The 19,675-nt window shown below is 41.0% G+C and overlaps 1 protein-coding gene across 5 annotated transcripts in view; it reads right to left on the bottom strand.

Moving 5' to 3' along the window:
• Positions 1 to 18,460, bottom strand: part of elf2b (E74-like factor 2b (ets domain transcription factor)) — a 29,990-nt gene extending 11,530 nt beyond the window's left edge. For 4 of the 5 annotated variants that reach the window (XM_085410780.1, XM_085410782.1, XM_085410783.1 and 1 more), the window contains exons 1-3: positions 18,127 to 18,460; positions 11,558 to 11,678; positions 11,204 to 11,453 (exon numbers count right to left, since the gene is read on the bottom strand). In XM_085410780.1, the coding sequence (XP_085266906.1) occupies positions 11,204 to 11,453; positions 11,558 to 11,632 (325 nt within the window). In that variant the 5' untranslated portion in view covers positions 11,633 to 11,678; positions 18,127 to 18,460. Of the gene's footprint in view, positions 1 to 11,203; positions 11,454 to 11,557; positions 11,679 to 14,516; positions 14,765 to 18,126 lie in introns of those variants that run through there. The other variant, XM_085410781.1, reaches the window with a different exon arrangement.
• Positions 18,461 to 19,675: the final 1,215 nt, after the last annotated feature.

Raw genomic sequence — 19,675 nt, 5'->3', positions numbered from 1 at the left:
GTGTGTTTATTCCTCCCTAAATATCGTCGGTGAAGTTTGCCATGCACGTCAGATTTTCCTGCGCATTTTTATACCTCTGCCAACAGAGAGAGAAAAAAAATCACATTCTAACAGACAGCTGGTGCTTAGAATACAGTTGAATAACTATTAAAAAAACAGATGATATTTAGATGATAGTTCAGTCTAACACATGTGCCAGTGAACCATTAAACGTCTGTGAAACTATGCAGTTATGAAACGTAACTTTAACCTCAGCCAAACCGATTTGCTCAGTTGTAAATAAAACAGCGAAGTAAACGTGACCCGACAGACAGAACCTGAGTGAATGAAGTCCAGCGTTTAACCACTGAGAGCTAAAACTCAGCTGAGGTTTCAAAGCTGTGTGCCGGTGATTGGACATCAGCCGCTGATAAAGCTGGCTCGCCTATAAAGTGCTCTGTAAGGAAACAAGCTCCAGCAGCTCTGCGCTCGGGGAAAATACTATATTTACTTATCTTGTGCAGAAAAATGCGCTGACATTGCGTTATATCGAGCACCGGCTGCCCAGTTAAACTGTGACTATCACCAGGTAACTAGGCGTGTTTCTTGAATTAGCAGCAGGTGTTAAACAGCTGACAGATGAGGAGGAGGATGCATGCAGGTAAACTGGGGGTCTGCTGAGCTGATCGCTGGTTTCGTGAGAAAAATGTCAGCTCGTTCTTTATGTTACAGAAGCACAGAGACACAAGACCAGGCGGAAAGAGACGATCGTTCGGTGAAAATGAGAATCTGCGAATGCAACATGTGGAACACGGAGAGTGGAATATGTAAACAAACCGGTTAATGTACCCCCTCGGTGCGCTCTGCATGCTAATTGTTAGCAGAGCTAGTGAAATCTCTGAAAACATCTGAGCACTTTTGCAAGCATGTTCTATGTTGACAACCTGACCAGACATACGGCGCGACATTCGCGGCTAAAACACTGTTAAAAGTGTAGCTGGTGACAGAAAAACGGGGTATTTTAAAACTACACCACCACCATTGCTGCCTGTGATTTGATCTGCATTCTGGGATAACTGGCTGCCCCAAGTCTACACAAGCAATCGATTATCTAGGATCGACCTGTTTTGACTTACTTTGCACGGCAACCAATCAAATGTTAGAGAAGCTGCATGGGCAGCGTTAACCCCGCCCCCTGAGTTTGATGGGTGAGGCTGACAGATAAAATTATTTCATGACGAGAGCCAGGCGCCAGGACTGCCAAAATGAAATAAATAAATATATCATTAAATAATTAATTAAATGTGTCAATAATTAATTAAATGTGTCAATAATTAATTAAATGTGAAATACATAAATAATTAATTAAATGTGTCAATAATTAATTAATTAAATGTGTCAATAATTAATTAATTACATGTGTCATAACTATTTATTTAATTAATTAATTCCAATTTTAATTAATTATTGACACATTTAATTAATTATTTAATGGTGTATTTAATTAATTCATTATGGCAGTCCTGGCGTTCCATAAATTCCCAGATAATTAAACATGCAACTATTTTGCTGGTGATAACTGAAATGAGTAAAGAAAATCAACAGCCTATTTATGCAAGATAATTCATAATTTTATTGGGGGGGGGGGGGGGGGGGGGGTTATATTGTTTAGGTCTGATTATGGGGGGGTCATAACCCCCCTAACCCCCCCGGAAATTACGCCCCTGGAGCTGGAAAGTATTTATCATTGTTTTATTTATTTTGTCATATTACCATTTTACTAACTTAACTTTGACTATCTGTAATACATATAGATACATATTCATGCATGTGCTTACAGGTCATGGCACATAACAATGCCACAGGAGGGCAGAGCAGCACTGTTTTTAAATATATGACAGCATTTTGAACTGAAATACAATATATACACAAGGGAATGTGGCTTAATAAGAAATAAACTTGCTTTGTGAGGATTAAAATAATGAACTTATGCAAACTAAATTAGGATTGGTCAACTTAAAAGAGCTAGTGGAAAAATAAAGAAGATCAAATCTGCCATATGTTGCGACTTAACATCTTATATTTATACAATTATGTTAAAACTTATTTATTGATGAATGTCAGTGAGCTTAATTGTGATTCAGTGGTTTCTGAGACGACTAAGAGAAATAAACTACCTGATGATGATGCTACACATGAAGCAAAAAGTATGAAGTATTCACCTGATCGAAAAACCTGTATGTCTAAATTGATTGGATGTCTTTCTCTTCTTGTACAAGCTTCAAAGCCTGATTTCAAGCATGGAGCTCCAGGCCTATTTACACACGTGTGTATGAAGGTGAGCTGGATTGAAACGCTGCAATTTAATAAATCTATTATCTTTGTGGGAGTTCATTTTAAATCACATACTTTACAACTTAAGTAAAATTGAGACATGGAGTTTGGTAAAGCAAAGGTTAAATACTCACACATGAACTACTGCACTAACACCTAGTGTGGTAGGAGGACACCTATGCAAGTCAGGCTTTGAAAAGTATTTGTGTCTCTTTGGGATTAAAAATAAATCATTTAAAGGCGGGCACGGCTCATTTTAAAGGAGGATGTCACTGAAAAACTGCAAAACAAATGGAATTGTGTTGAGGATATTCTGCGCTCCACCAGTGACCCCCAAACCAAGTGTGCGGTGAGTTCATTAATCATTTTCTACACCTTGAGGAAATGCCTCTCCTGTTTTGTGCACTTGGTAATCTAACCAAACTAAAGTCTGAGCCATGAAACAATTGCAAGAAAACCTTCTGAGCAAATGAAGGGAAAAAAAGAAAGAAAGAATAATTTGCATATATGAGTTTACTACATCATCAGATTTACTACATCAGGTATTTTTTGTGTAGCTGGCAAAAGTTTTCCCGGTTTATTAATTATATCAGACTGCCTCTTACATGTCTTCAATGCATCATCTTAAATGTGAACTCAACAGGTTTCTTACTGAGAGCCACTATTCTGTGGACCGTGTCTTTTTTCCACATAACACACACACACACACAAAAAAGTGTGTTCAAACATGTAACCGCATCTTTAAAACAAATATGAGCGGGGGTTCCGGTGAATATGGTAGGCTAGAAGACGTGCTTTCACTGTGCTCCCGCTCCCACCTGTACTTATCACAGTGTAATGCGCACTACTGTCTATATTTTTACCTAAACTAGTGACTGAGAGCTTTGGGAATACTCAGCAGTCCTAAATACGCTTTTTGGAAGTTAAATAATGTCGAAGCAGACGAAGATACAATCTCGAAAGACCACGGCCGTCGTGATGAACAATGCTAGCCAAACTGACATGCTAGTAGCAATGGGCGACCAGCCCTCGCCCCCGGTGGACACCGCAACTCTCGTCCGTGAGGTGACCGATAGCATCAGTGAGGTAATTGACCAAAAACTGTCTGCACTGTCGGGGACACTGGAGAAAATTTCGTCCTCGCTGGAAAACGTCTCCAAACGCGTCACGGAGGCAGAGCAGAGAATCTCAGATATGGAAGATGGGGTGACTGACCTCGCGGGGAGGCTGGCTGAAGCGGAGGGGAGGATTAAGGTTATGGCAAAAGGTTTGGACGACTTAGAGAACCGCAGCAGGCGCGACAATATTCGCATCATTAACCTGAAAGAAGGTGCGGAGGGTGAGAGCCCTACTCAGTTTTTTGAGGCTTGGCTGCCTGCCACACTCGGGCTGAGACACAGCTCCGCGGGTAAAGCCCGCATTAAAGTTGACCGCGCACACCGGGGCCTCGGCCCGCGGGGTGCTCACCCCAGGCCGGTGATCATCAAGCTCCACAACTCCGGAGATAAACAGCGGATTATGGCTGCAGTGAAAGCGGCCCCCGAACTCCACCACGACGGGCAGCGGATCTTCATACATCAGGATTTCTCCTACGCGATCCGTGAGAAACGACGGGGATTTAATGCTTCTTGCCGTGCCTTAATCGACAAGGGCATCCGCTTTAGGATGCGCTATCCAGCGACGCTTGTGCTGACTTACAATGGCAATGAGCACAAGTTTGAATCGCCTAAAGATGCACAAAGTTTCATCAATGCGCTGGATTAATAGATGCTTGCCCCGTACAAACTGTGGCACTGCCGGACTTAACTGGGACCGTGTCATTGGACGCCTGAGTCCGCAGCGTTTAACGCAGTTTGAGGAGGCAGAGACGGTTTAACGGGGAAAATAGCCTAATTGTTTACTCAGTCTCTAATTTTGATTCACAACTGACAGTAACTCGATTCCATTCAGGTTTGGGGAGCGGGGGCGGGGTTTTGCTTTGTTTTTTTTTTCTTTTTCTTGTCTTCTCTCTCCTTCTCTCCCGTGGAGTGAAACTTCTTTTGGCTGCACTGGGCTTGTGACACCACCCGGTGGGTGGCATTTTCATTTTTGTTTGTTTCTTGTTTGTCTGTTTTTAGTCCGTGATACCTTGACGTTTATCTTAATTCTGTTATTGTATGCAATTTGTTGTGTGGGTGAAGGTTCCTTTGCCATCTTTTTGTGATGGTTTTGTTCATGTCAGCACGGCCGGTTCAGGCCATGGGTTAAGTCTTTCACATGTCTTTTATTATGATGGCTCTTTCTGTTTGCCTTGGGTTGACGATTCTTGTCCAATGACAGATTACTTTTGCAATGAGTAACACTAAAATTATTACTCTTAATGTCAAGGGAATTAACCACGTCATTAAGAGGCGCAAGATAATTTCCTTACTCAAAAAAGATAGAGTGCAGATTGCATTACTGCAAGAGACTCACCTCACAGATTCCGAACACCTAAAACTCAAACGTGATTGGGTGGGACAAATTTATTATTCCTCCTTTAACTCTAAAAGTAGAGGCGTCGCAATATTGGTCCATAAAAATCTACCATTCACGCTACATACTATTGTAAGGGATACGGACGGACGATTTATTTTGATTACTGGGCTTCTATATGGGGAATTAATTCTATTGGGAAGTGTTTATGCACCAAATACTTTTGATAGATCGTTCTATTCAAATTTTCTGGCAAAAACCTCCCCTGTGTGTCCGAACCACGTAATAATTGGTGGGGATTTTAACTGTGGCTTGAATCCTGAAACTGATTATAATCCACCAAAATCTCAACCATCTTCAAAAATGGCAAAGGCTACAACGGACCTCTGTTCAGATCTTGGTCTCTTTGATGCTTGGAGAGTTTGTAATCCACATGTGAAGGACTTCACATTTTTCTCACGCCCCCATTTTTCCTTTTCCAGGATTGACTACATGTTTGTTTCTGGATCTGTCCTTGACAGAACTCGGGGCTGTTTGATCCGCACATGTGCGCTTTCGGACCACTCATCAGTTTCAATGGAGCTATCACCACCTTATTATGACCCTTCGTCTAGACATTGGCGGCTAAACCCAGCTCTCCTTAGTGACCCTAAATTTGTAAAGTATTTAGAAGATCAGTGGGAACTCTATCTTTCTACAAATGACTTACCGGGGGTTAGTGCTTCTACTCTATGGGAGGCGGGTAAGGCATTTCTCAGGGGCTCCGTTATCTCTTTTACCTCGGCAAAAAAGAAGAGCAACTTAGCCAAACAATTAGTGCTTGAACGCGATATCACTGACTTGGAGAGGGAGTTTAAGAAATCCTCGTCTATTTCTGTGCTTCGGAAGTTGGATGCAGCTAGATCGGCCCTGGACCAACTGTTAACTCAGAAAGCGGAAACTGCAATATTCTATGCGAAGCATAGATTATTTGAATCAGGCAACAAACCTGGACGCTTGCTCGCCCGACTTGCCCAAGGGAAACGGGGCTCTTATGCAATACCCTCTCTAAAAGATAAGGCAGGTGTCTTACAGTTTGAGGCTAAACTTATCAGCAAAATAATGAAAGAGTTCTATCAAGACTTATATTCCCCTGAGTGTCAAAATACTGTAGACGCCAGGAAACTGTTTCTTGACACTGTTAACCTCCCTATACTGTCAGAGGAAAGTCGATTGGATCTTTGCAGCCCTATCAGGGTGCAGGAGGTCTTGGATGCAATTAAATCCTTACAGAGTGGGAAGGCTCCGGGCCCTGATGGGTTTGGGCCAGAGTTTTATAAAAAAAAATGGCCAAACATGTGGCGGGTCCTTTGTTGGGAATGTATACAGAATCTCTTGAGAGGGGCGTGCTTCCACCCACCCTAAACCTTGCCCATATATCCCTGATCTTAAAGAAGGATAAACCCGCGGATCTGTGTACATCCTACAGACCTATAAGTCTACTTAGTGTGGATTGTAAGATTCTGTCCAAAATTTTATCCAGACGTTTGGAGGAGGTTCTGCCGGTTCTGATAAAGCCTGACCAGACGGGATTCGTCAAGAATAGATACTCCCGCTCCAATGTCCACCGACTCATAAATGTTGCGCAGTTCTCTCAGAACACCAATTATAGGGCTCTTGCGATCTCTTTGGATGCTGAGAAAGCATTTGATCGGGTGGAGTGGGAATATCTATTTGATGTTTTGGACAGGTTTGGTTTGGGATCTGAATTTGTCAAGTGGGTCAAACTGCTGTATGGGGCCCCAGCTGCAAGGGTCTTGGTTAATGGCTCGGTCTCGGATGTCTTCCCACTGGGTAGGGGAACGCGGCAAGGATGCCCCCTCTCTCCCCTGTTGTTTGCACTTGCTTTGGAGCCACTGGCAGAGGCTATAAGAACTGATCCTGAGATCTGTGGGGTGACCTTGTCGAATACTGAATACAGGATTTCCCTTTATGCAGATGACGTGTTGCTCTTTCTCACTAAGCCAGAAACTTCTATTCCTGCACTGACACATATCATCAACCAATTTGGCCTCTTCTCAGGGTATAAGATAAATTATGATAAATCTGAAGCTTTGCCACTGGGTGACGGGGGGAGGTGGGACGCTCCTCCTAATTTCCCTTTTAGGTGGTCGACCACGGGTTTCACATATTTAGGTATCAGGGTGTCCGCGGACACAGCGGAGTTGTACAAGTTGAACTTCAAGCCGATTGTGGCCTCAATCAAGAATGACCTCAATAGGTGGTTTGACCTCCCCCTGTCTTGGACGGGTAGAATAAGTTTAATCAAGATGAATGTGCTACCCAGAATATTATACCCCATTCAAATGTTGCCTCTCAGGATCAACAGAAAAACATTCATAGAGATTGAGGGATGTCTTTCTAAATTCATATGGCGTGGGAAGAAATCTAGACTAAAGATACAGATTTTACAACTGCCCACGGATGAGGGGGGTCAGGCACTGCCTAACTTTTTATATTACTACTGGGCTTGCCATGCACAAATAATCTCAGGGTGGTTACATTCCTTCCTTCACCGGGGCGAACCATCGGTAGATGCCTGGTGCTGTGACCCTCTCTCACCTCTTAGTCTCTTATCCACTGACCTGGCGGACCTCCCTCTTGGTGTCAGAACTAATTCCGTCTTGATGCCCACTTTAAAGGTTTGGCGTGATATTACTGCCCACGTCGGAAGAAGAGGTTTCTCTAGTGCACTGCAGCCTCTAACTAGGAATAAAGCTTTCCCCCCGGGTATTGGCATTAATATATTTGATGATTGGTATTCCAAAGGTATGAGATTTATTTGTGATCTGTTCGAAAGGGGTAGTTTTATGGCCTTTAATCAAGTTCAAGTTAAGTATAATTTACCACAGAAACACTTCTTTGGATTCCTGCAAGTAAGGCATTATGTGAACTCCCTTAAATTTCCAGCCAATCAACCAGTTTTGAACCCTGTTGAAAGCTTTCTTCTCAAAGTTAACGAGGAAATGACTACAAAAAAGAAATTTATTTCTCTTTGTTATGGGAAATTGTTGTCTTTGAACTTTATAACCACTGATAAGGCCAGGGTTCGGTGGGAAACCGACCTCGAAGCTCAGGTTGGTGCGGAAGCATGGTCCAAAACTTTCAGATCTGCCATGAAATTGTTTCCCTGTAACAGACTAAAGGAAAGCCAGTACAGAATCTTACATAGACTACAGCGTACGCCGGAGTTCCTAAATAAAATTCACCCTCAGATTTCTGCTCTTTGTGTGAAGTGCAATACGGCTGTAGGGACCTATTACCACTGCATATGGCAATGTCCTTTAATTACTAGATTTTGGAAGAATATTGCTATAGAGCTTTGCTCTATTTTCCACCGAACGATCCCACTGAACCCTATGCTGTTCGTTCTGGGTCTATCTATAGAAGGGCTCTCTCTGTCTTCTGTACAGATGCTTTTGTTAAGTAAACTTTTACATTTGGCGAGGCGATGTGTACTGTTTCAATGGATTCAGAGACGGCCTCCTACTGTTACACAGTGGTACAGAGAACTGCTCAGGGTGCTGCCGATGGAGCGCCTCAGTGCCATCATAAAGGGCAATTGTAATGCATTCTGTAGCATATGGCAGCCTCTGCTTGATCACCTACCTCATGACCTTACTGTGCTATTACATAAAGGGGACTCGCAGTTTGTTTTTAAACACACTGATTAATGTCTGTGTTTTCCCCCCCTTTTTTTTTTTTTTTATTTATTGTTTCCCTTGACTTCGAATGTGAAACGCTTTACATATTTTGTCCCAGGCGTGTGTACTGGTAACTCATATACCTGCATTTGCTTTGTTATTTTTTTTTTTTTTATTTTTTTTTTTTTGTGTGCTTGGCTGTGCTGACTTGTTGCTGTTCGTGTTGTTCTGACAAAATCAATAAATCATCGTTTCCAAAAAAAAAAAAAAAAAAAAAAAACCAAATATGAGCAGAGGGACAGACTTTTATTTATAAAATTATTATGATAAAATTTTTTCATTATTAAATTATTCTTCTAAATTATTCTTTTTTTAAAAAATACACTTTTTCTATCATCTTTAATAGAGACGCACAGATTGACTGTCTAAGGATCAGAATCAAAATTTCCAATGTTCTCTGTTCGGGGAGGTCACCGGCCGGTCAGTCTCACATATGTCCAGTTATGAGCTGGTCTATTTCATGCACGCAGGACATGTGCACAGCGGCACACAAACACGCACTGATATCTTGTTAGTATGAAAGCTTTTCACTGTAAGTGAAGACACAAAGTTTGTTTAAGTAAACTGTGAGGAGGGGAAACAACAAACACTTAAACCTCCTTCACCCAGCTGAACATGGACATTTTACAGAAGCTAAGAAAGGCAAAGTGGCTAACGCTAAAGCTATTCACAGTTCAGATCCAGCCATACGCCAGCGGCCTCGATACGAGCAGCGAACAGTCCAAAGCTTTCACGAGGAAAATTATGGAGATGTGTGAAAAAGAGAAAAAGGACAGATGGTGAATTTATAAACTCACTGGAAACTAGGGGTGGGGGGGAAAAAAAAAAAAAAAAAAAATCGATACTGTGTAGTATTGTGATATTTTGTTTGCTAATAATGTATCGATACAGGGACAGCAGAAATCGATATTTTGTTACAAAAAAAGGTTTTTGTGCTCTGACTTCAGAGCATGTTGATCAGCTCCCTTTTCTGAGCAAGAATCCTGACATTCCTTCACTGTCCAAATGTGTTTAACTTTTTTTTTGGCAGCAATAAACATGACAGTTTACTTATTTTAATTTAAGACATGTTTTATTTTAATTAAGTTTAAAACTTTTTTATTTAATGTAAAATTATATTTTGTTTTAATTTACTTTCAAATTCTTCAGTTGCTGAAGGGCCTGCATAGTTTTCATAAATTGCGAAAGTTCAGAATAGCTATAATTGTACCAGATGGTTGCATTCAGTTAAGTTGGACTAGACTGTAATACAAACCGTCCAGTTTGTCACCAATATAACTGACTGAAATGAGAGAAAGACTGAGTGTGAGACTTTATCAATATTCATTTTATCTAATATCAAAGTTTACCATTATGTACAGAATCTGAATATCGCAAAATATTTTTAAAAAATTGCAATAATATCGTATCGTGTGTTAAGTATTGTGATAATATCGTATCGTGGGATGTATGGTGATTCCCACCTCTACTGGAAACATACTTTTGTTACTTAAATCTGCTGCCCCTGCTTTTGTTTGGTACGGTAAAATGTGTCAGGTAAAGGTGCGTGTACACGTTTTCAGTTGATTATTTGTTCCACTTTATTTTGAGGTGTTTAAGTGAGAGAAGATCCTGAAACTTAGCAACTTTTTCTTATGATCAAAACTATTATATTTCACTGAAGAAAAGTTGATTTTTGTTGAGAATTTTAATTACATGCTGCAACTTAAAGTTCTTAGAAAGAAAATTGAAACCTCCATCTCTCTGACCTTTAAATATGTTCCAAATTACTGAAAACAGCACTGGACTGGACGGCGGGTATCACCAATATGGCAAAATCTAATTATTAGCCAGTAAATATGGGATAAAACCTCATAAAACAGAAAATTCAACTACACAACAACACCCACAAGGTGGCAGTGCACTCCCAGTGTGCTGACTCCCATCACCAAAGAAGTACTGGGAGTTGAATAGTGACAGATACAAGGGAAGCCCTGCTGTAATCACAGGAATTCAAGAGTAAGGGCCTGAATGCACCGAGTAACCTTTAAATAGTTTAAATATAGTTTAAAGATTCAGAGCTCTAATTTGCACCCCTAAATACAGTTAAGGAATGAATTCACACGATTACTAATTTTCTGCAGTTTTACTCTCTTGCTTTATCTGTAGCACGAGTGTTGATTTCTGACTTCTTAAAAATATTCTTTATTGATCCTTATCACCCGTATTCCTGATTTGATTAGTTGGTCAGTTTTGTGCTAACGAAGAGTGAAATGATGCATGAAACAACACCTGAAGCAGAAAGCCTGAGTTAACAGAAAGTTGATATTCACCATCATAATATTAGTCATCTCTGACCGAGGTTTAAGGATTTACTCATCCAGCTAGCACAAAGAAAGTCTGGCTATGTTGAACTTTAAAGGACATTTTTTAAGTACAGCACAGATGTTGCTCAGTGATTTAGTTGGTGTCTTTTGTTAAGCTGATGGCCTGAGTTAAGTGTTATCGAGGTTCTTGTAACTAACTTTTTTTAAATACAATCACGTGCAGTTTTAAAAATCATTCTGATTGCCTTTGAGGCAATAAAATAACCTCTCCAAAAAATCTGATTTTATGCTGGTTTTAACTGGAAAGACTATTCAAAATCTGACTGATGCAATAACATAACAAAGACCGTGGCACACTTTTAGTAACACAAAACATTTTTGCCTCACCTGGGTCCCGATCCGTCTCCACTTCCTGTTCGTTTCCCACTTCCTGCATGATATAGGCCTCATCACCATACAACAACACTTGGGCTGAGTAATTCTGCTCCTCAGCCAGGCTGGCACTAGGAATCTCTTCCACTATGACTGCTGGGTAGTCCTGAGCCTCCTCCTTTTCCTCTTCATAGGCCTCCTCGGCTTCACACTCACCCTCCACCTCTCCCTCCAGCTCCAAGTCCACCTCACACTCTCCCTCCTCCTGGAGAAAGTCGGCAAGGAGAATAAAAAAAGAGAAACTGTCATAAAAAGATTTTTCTAACTGAAAGAGTAAGTTTGAAATGAGTTTGTCTGTGTCTGCCGCACCTGCTCTGGGTCCTCTTCAGCTGTGACATACTCCACCACTGTCCCACCAGTGTCAACCAGCACCACTGAGGTCATGACTCATGCTCGTCTGCAATTTGCCACAGCTGCTCTGCCTGGTGGGCTGGAAAAAAATAGAAGAGGCAACAAAAACAAAAACTTCATTAACACAAAAAGTCCACACACCAGTCTCACTAAAAAGCTCCCAAAGCTGTGAAAATCAGAGTACAAATCATTACAAAACAGAAGTAAACTGGCCAGCTCCTTGCCACACCTTCCTCCTTTGTCCAAACTACAGGCCAAGCTCTCATTAAAGGGAGCAATCTCATCTCGCTCATCTCCACCCTTCTGGCTTTAGCCTACAGGAAGTGCCTTTCTGCTGTAACAGGAAGAAATGAGCTGACAACAAGCCAAATCCACCCCCTGAAACACATGCACAGTGTCCAGTGGAAGATCAAGACAAGGTGGAACCACAGGGCCCTCGCTTTCCTGTCAGAGCTGCACTGCTGGGCCAAAACATATACAAACATGAACACAACAGCAGGAAGTCATTTAAATCTTTAACTGCCCACTGTTTAAAGGGTTGGTGTGGTCTGATGTTGTCAAATGGAAAGTAAGGAAAGAAAGGTATGTCAAACAGAAAATAAAATTTAAAAAAACAAAACAAAACTCAACTTCTCAGTAAAAGTAAAACTAAAAGCATCAAAGTATCTCACCTCCAACCCTCCCTAAAACAATCATAGTTCACCAAGCATAGACACAGAAACCCTTTCAAACTTCCTCCATGTACTTGAAAGGGTTTTAACTCTAAATACACTAAAAAGTGTAAGAAATGAATTAAACTGGGCTTTCATATGCTCTGCAGTGAAAGCATTACTTGGTCTGGCTAACAAACTATGTCTGGGTAACAGTAGTAACCAACCTGCAGGGCTTTTACACTGTGTATGCAACTGCACGTGCAGGACTAGAAAATCCACGGTGTGGAGAACAGTCCGCATTATGGTTTTTCTTGCTTTTTAACATGATATAAACTGTTACAATACTTGATGCTCACAATACAAAAACAAAATCTCTTCTGAAGAGAGCTCGACTCATGGCAGCTGATAGTTGTTGAAATCAGAAAAATTAAAGAAGTCACCACTTCATTGCTGGAATATTAAAAGAAGATGTTGAAATAGGAAACAAAGCACTTGAAGCGGTTTCTCAAAAACTTTCAGAAGTAAGTAACTATGCATTTCAATACATGTTTACTAATGTTCTATGCAAGAAAGGAAAGCCACCATGGACAGGATTTTAAGATAATTATAGGATTTTAATGCAAATATAGCTTATTGCAGATATATTTTATAGAAAAAGGTTTGTCTGAAGCATGCACTACACTCTATTTTCAATATCAAAGAAGACACAAACTGAGCAGGTCATTAACTACAACACACAAGACATGGGATTCATGCATGGTCCAGGGCTTTTTGCTCCTCAGCCATAAAAGGCTAAGGCGGTATTGTCGTCACCCTGACGGCCAGGTGGGCACATAGCCTGGACACCCAAGTTTGTGAATCCGAGAACGAAGCAATTCATACCATAGGTGCATCTACTAGGAGGCTGAGGGGTACCACTGGCCACTGCTAGTATTTTATAGTTTTATACCCACCCTGGTGCACCAAGCTGACCACAAAACGCGCTCCACAGTGTGTTTCAGGACACTAGGACATGGCCGGTTACTCCAAGTGCTGTATAATGGATGAGCCATGCTGTGCCGGTGTTCCCTCGCCTCGGCTACTGAAACCAGAATGCTATCAGCTCAGTAGAAGTCCTCTGCTCAATTATTCAGCATCATATGGCAGACACTAATTGGCAGAGCTGTAAGGGCTACGTTATCCTCACAGACATGTTTGGCAATCATGTGACCCCTCTCAAAGATGGACATTTAGTGTAGAGCCTCCAGAAATCAAGACACTGCAGGTTTCCATTCTGAAAGTAAAGATGAGTAAACCTTCCTTTACTCTCAAGCAATCCGGCTACTTAGCAGCTAAAATGACTGAGCGACCGCACTGTATTCTGTACTGGAATACTTTTTAATGGCCTTTTGGCGTTATCATAACTGTTTGCTTTATCTGTAATAAAATTTTCAGTGCGCTTAAAGTGAGACGTTAGAGACACTGTACCTTTTCAGGTTTGAGGTTTCATGCCTCCTGCTCTCTGACACAGAAACAGGGTAACCAAATATAGGTGTGTGTGTGTGTGTTTCTCTGTGTTTCACTACTCCGCTCAAACTGTCAGACGTTATTATGCAAGCTCATGGAGAAGTCAGCGATTGTGACACACAGGGTTTTTGTAAACTATCCAAGTTATCTCACTCTGTCCATCAGAAAGCGACTGAGTGTCAAAGTACAGACTCCTGCGTGTGGAAAGTGTACTGTAGGTTTTCACTAATATGACGACACAGATCGGCAAAAACCCTTTCACCTACTCAACTAAACAATCTGCAGTGGTATTGAATATGTAGGTTGCAGGGCCAGTTCCACAGTGGGTTGATTACATGCACACACACATACACACAAAAGAGATCTGTTAAGAGCCGGCTCTCTCAGGCCGGTTGCACTGATTCAAACAAGTATTACAGGACCTGCTACACGACACGCGGCTGTGTCTCACTTCTCAGCTCAAACATAAATGAGTAAAAAGGCAGTTAGTCATGCTGGTATTCCAGGAATGGGAAATGTTTGCGCCGGTCTGCATTTCCTCTGCATGTGTGCGAAACCCACCTTTAACTTCATAACCGATTGCCAGGATGAGAGCAGAGTAGCAGCTAAATTTAATTACAAATGTTGTTCTGGGTTCACAGTAAGCGAAGTCTCCAGATTTTGTGAGGTTAAGCAGCCATTGTGACATCAGGTAAGCCATCCCACCACCACCACCACTCAATCTCAATGAACTAAAAAGAAAACTAGAATAAACTTGCCTCGCCGCAGAGCCGATGCGAAATGCTGCGTTGCATCTTTACTGAAATCGAGAAAAAGAGAATCGAGGAGAGTGAAAGAAGGATGTGATGTTTTCTTGCTGTAGAAATGAGAAAGCAACAGAAGTTATTCTGAATCTCTCTGCGTCTCTGAAGATGTCTCCGTATTCCTCTCTGTCCTGACATCCATCCACTCGACCAGCACTCTCCTCTCCCTGTGTGCATGCTCGTTTTCTGCCTGCTCCCTGGGTGGAAGGAACCTCTCAGAGCGACTCAGCACTTCTCAGACCCTGCCCTGAGCTCACATCACATGACAAGGGTGGAACACACACAGTCACATGATCTCTCAACAACAGCCCTTTTGTTCCAAGTAACTGGGGCTGCTGGTCACGATACAACGCCATGCCTTGTGCCCTGCCCTGCTGGCCTTCGCCAAACACACACAGATGACAGAACAAGCACATACACAGCAAGTATGACCTCAGGATTTACTTGACACCCACCCGACTCCATTCATACAGGCACACAAAAGAAAAATACACTCCGCTTATATAAAGAATTAAACAGCCATTAAGTTACTGATTATACATTTAATTTTTAGTTTGCTTTACAATACACAAGCCAGCACTGCCAAAATGGTGTGAAGTAAATCAGCTATGCTGAACCTTTAACTTCTGGATGTCAGTTATTCAAGTAGTCAGTTTGCGTATTGATGGTGGAGAGTTTAAGTACCACGCTTCATGGGGGAAAATGCCATTAACAGCCGAGTCCTTGGTCGACCTCTGCTGCATATGAAGTATCTGATATCTCCGTGCTGGTGTTATTCTACCAGATCATAATGCAGTTCCAGGACTATCGTTCATATCATTATCAACATGAAAGATAAGAGACGTATGTAGACATTATGATATCGCCTAATAGTTCTGGAGGCTGCATTTTGAAGCTAGACTGTAATTTATCATGTCAAACTCTAACATGCAGGTGCAACACACACACACACACACACACACACACACACACACACACACACACGTACGTTAATTATTTGCCAACTAAAAAGAACTAAAGACAAGCTTCTCAGATGATCTATACGTCACATCAAACTATAATATCAGTCAGACAATCCATTAAAAACACTCCAAAAGTCTCCAACCTGCACAAACAGAGTAGAGTCCAGTGACTCAATGTAGTGAATGAGGCCAACTCAATAAAAAAAAAAAAACACATAAAAACAGATAAAAATAAATAAATAATTCATCTGAATTTCTGACAGACTAATCAAATATTTAACTCAAGTTTAACTTGTTTCAACTTTCATTTTAAAACTACTTAAAACTGCCTTTTATGAATATTAGAAGGATTAAATGACACAATTATTACAGAGATATTTATCACAATACAATGTATAAATGAGATGGAATTAGCAGTTTAGAAATGCATTGTTTATTTGTATCCTCTGTGCAAATTGAATAATGCATGTGATTCAGAAAACTCATCAGCTACATATATATGGCTTTGAACAACTATAAGAACATAATAATTCAGATGAAAATTGTTCCTTTTATGCTGTCACTCTTGTTTCTTTAGGCTGAAGCATTTTCACTCTTCTCTGAAACCCCAAATTCACTCCCTCTACAGGCTGTTGGAGCTTCAGATGAAGTAAAATGACTTCATCTCTTTGGAAACACTTTGGTTTCAAGTGTAGTAAGGAGCAAGAGCAAGTGCACGATGTCCCAAAAATCAAGTTATAACATTAAATAATAATGAGCATAATTTCGGCCACAGTCACACAAGCCCAAAATATAAAGACACACACAACAAGTGCAACCTTTTGTGATTTAAACTTGCACACCTCTCTTGTATCCCATCATACATCATCTTCTGTGGCAACCAACCCCTTGGACCCAGGGTCCATGTTTGCAGTGGAGAACATTTGTGAAACCTTCAGACCACACAGTTCAACTGTTGACTCGCACTGCAGGACATGGTGTCTGGTTAATGATGAACGAGCACAAAGAGTGGACACTCCCAGCCTGCAGCATTTAAATAGGTCCTTTGCCCCACACAATCAAACTGTAAATACCTCCACACACCAACGCACACAACTGCGAGAAAGAGTGTGAACTCTTTGTTAATACTAATGTAATAATTACCCATACAAATGATCTCAGATCATCTCAGGAGCCCTAAGAACAGTCGGGATATCTTTAACCCTTCGCAGGTCATTCCTCAGAGTCTCAGATTAACATCAGGACGTTAAGCTGATACATGCACCAGCAGGGGGGCACATGCTGAATCAGGCCAGAGATACATTTAAAATAAATAAATAAATCCCATATAAGCCACACATAAATCAACCTTATAATGCACACTATTATATTGGCTATTTTTCTACACAGTTTGTTCAATCATCACAAGGTTAATTTATCTACTCATTCACTCACAAGACAGATCTCTGAAACCATGATGCTGCCTCCACCATGCTTCACAACTGCAATGAGGTTTTAGTGTTGGTTTCATTTTTGTCCCATCTGTCCAAGAACTGTTGCAGAAAAATGATGTGCGACAAAGATTTAAGAAAATCTGCAACAAGTGTTTATTATTATAATATTTTATATTATCGTATTTATTTATTTAAGTATTGTAAAGCAATACTCTCTTCCCCCCCCCCAGCAAGCCCTCCCCCACCACTTAGTTGTGTCATTACATTTCCTATTCAGGATATTTGTAGGGCCTACATAAAATTAATTAACAACATTGATGGCAAAATGCATTACAGCGTGTAGAGGAAATCTTTCCATTTTCAGCTAATCACATTTTCTAACAGGAAATGAGGGGGGAAAAGAATAAATACATGAGCAACAATGACCTACTTCTGACCACAACACCTGTTATAACATCATAATGCAAATCTGCCTCTCAACCCGCACACTCACCTGTGTTGACACTATTCTGTCAACACAGGTTTATATGTTACATGCATGCAGTAGTTACCAGATCCCGACAAACTAAATGTCAAAGAAATTACTGATGTCAACAGCGTATATAACTTTAAAAACAAACAGCTGCTGTATTTTGTGTTATTGTCTGATGCCTTTCCGAAAGCAAATTAAAACCTCAAAGACAACGTGTTGGTGTGTAGATCTATAAAAGTTATAAATATACTGCATTTAATTTTTTATCCAATTTTTACAGCTTCTCATACATATAAATGACTCTTGCTAAAGTTGGGGGGTTTACGCTGGTGTCTATCAATTATTCTCTCATTGTAACACAATAACTTAAACATGTCAACTGGACTAAGGCTGAAGGTGCTGTGCAGTCCCATACAAACTGGGACACCTGCTCACCCTAACCTGGAGTCAAAGACTATGTTGGACATAAAGAGCAGCCCACAGGAGGGAATCTGTTATTGAAATGATACCTCCCTGAACTAATAGTCTACTCAATTCAGCATGTAACGCCCAAATCTCTTTGAGAGCCCCGAGCAGAAACTGAATGTGGAGCATTAACTTCGCTAACGCTAGCTAGCTAAGTTAGCAATGAAAGAAAAGCAAGTAAACAGAGGATAACAACAAACCATGTGGCTAACGCTGCTACAGAGCTCACTCACCGTCTAATCCTTCCTTTCAGCTCCTGATCGGCTCACAGGCAGCAGTGTGTGGTTAGCTGGGTGCTAACCTCCTCCTCCTCCTCCTCTGAACCCGCCGCTGCTGTAAACTGTCAGCCCGGAGGAGTCCCGCTGTTAGCGGACACTGCTCGGCTAGCGTTAGCTGGTCGCCTTCATGGTGAGGAGAGGGAGGAGGAGACCTCCCGGATCCTCCCGGCCGACCAGAATCAAGTTATCCGCGATTCTGGGGTGTAAATGCGGGTCCGTGAGTGAGCTGCGAAACGGTCGGTCGAGTCTGCAGAGGCTCATGGAGACTGGCTCAGTCAGTTTACTCTCTGCTTGTTCAGGCAAGTGACACTAGTGACGTCACGCCGTATCATAAACAATCCCAGCCCACCAACAATTAAAGAGTCATTCTTTACAGCTGTACACAGTGGGTTTTAAATCAAACAGTCCACACGTGACTAAAGTGCAGACCAAATGCTGTTTCCTCTCATCAGATGCTTGTTTGTGGATCTCTCTGCCTTCGGGTTTGTCTTCAGCAAATGAAAAGCATGCTCTGTTTGCATAGAGAACATGAGATCAGTACTTGAAAACTGAAGAATATCTTTTTTTGTTGCTTTTGCACTTTGCTTTGGGTCATTATCCATTTGCACTGGATCGTGCTTTCCACCTTTGACCCCCCCGAACTAAGCAGGCTCTTTTAGGTGTTTTCTTGTAAAGTCTAATTTTGTCTCGGGTACATTAATGTATCTCTTGATTGTAGACTTTGACTCGATATGTTTTTCTTAACCAAGGAAAGAATTCAGCAATCGCCCACCTTAGATGTCTTCTGTGGTCTTCATGGCCTTTTGTTATTGTTGAACTGGCCAGTGCTCAGCAATAACAATAATCCTCCTTTTCTAAGAATATAGTGGACTGTAGAGTTAGGCACTTCTAAAGTTTTTAGGTTTTTTGGTATTCAACTTAATGGTGGCTGATGGGAATTCCAGTGAACAGCTACTAAGTTCAACAACACAACATGGAATCAACTCCAGATCTTGTATCTGCTTATTTTTCATGAAATAATGAGGTAACAGGTCTCACCTGGCCATGAAACTGCTTGTCAGTAAATTGTCTAGTCTCTAAATTATTCTTTTAAGTGTTTTTATTAGAGAAATGCAATTATCTGACAACAGATCGACCTGTTCTGCACCACAAACTTTAGCTAAGGGGGCACATATTTATCCTTCTTCTGTTTGCTTTTGACCAAGTTATTCCAAAAAGATAAAAAAGAACAGACAAATGCTCAAAAACATGTAATCTCATTAGTTATTAATTCACTTTATTTAAAATTTGAGTACATTATCAGACAACAGAGAAGTCATTTGCAGAGCAATTTGCTAATTACAAGCTAATTAAAGTTACTGTTTAATATGCAGATATATTAAACAAAGTTTCAATCTATATATCTACAATCATTTTCTCTTATTCTCTTACCCAGTCTGCACATAAATGGAGATTTGTGTAAGTATAGACAGGTGTTGGTATGGATGTGGAAATGTGTTTACCG

Source organism: Rhamphochromis longiceps, linkage group LG6, assembly GCF_057381845.1.
Source record: "Rhamphochromis longiceps isolate RC_006_pf linkage group LG6, R_longiceps_female_GT1.1, whole genome shotgun sequence".
Classification (NCBI taxonomy): Eukaryota; Metazoa; Chordata; class Actinopteri; order Cichliformes; family Cichlidae; genus Rhamphochromis; species Rhamphochromis longiceps.
Note: the sequence above shows the minus strand (reverse complement) of the source record. Positions and strands in the feature narration are given on the sequence as shown.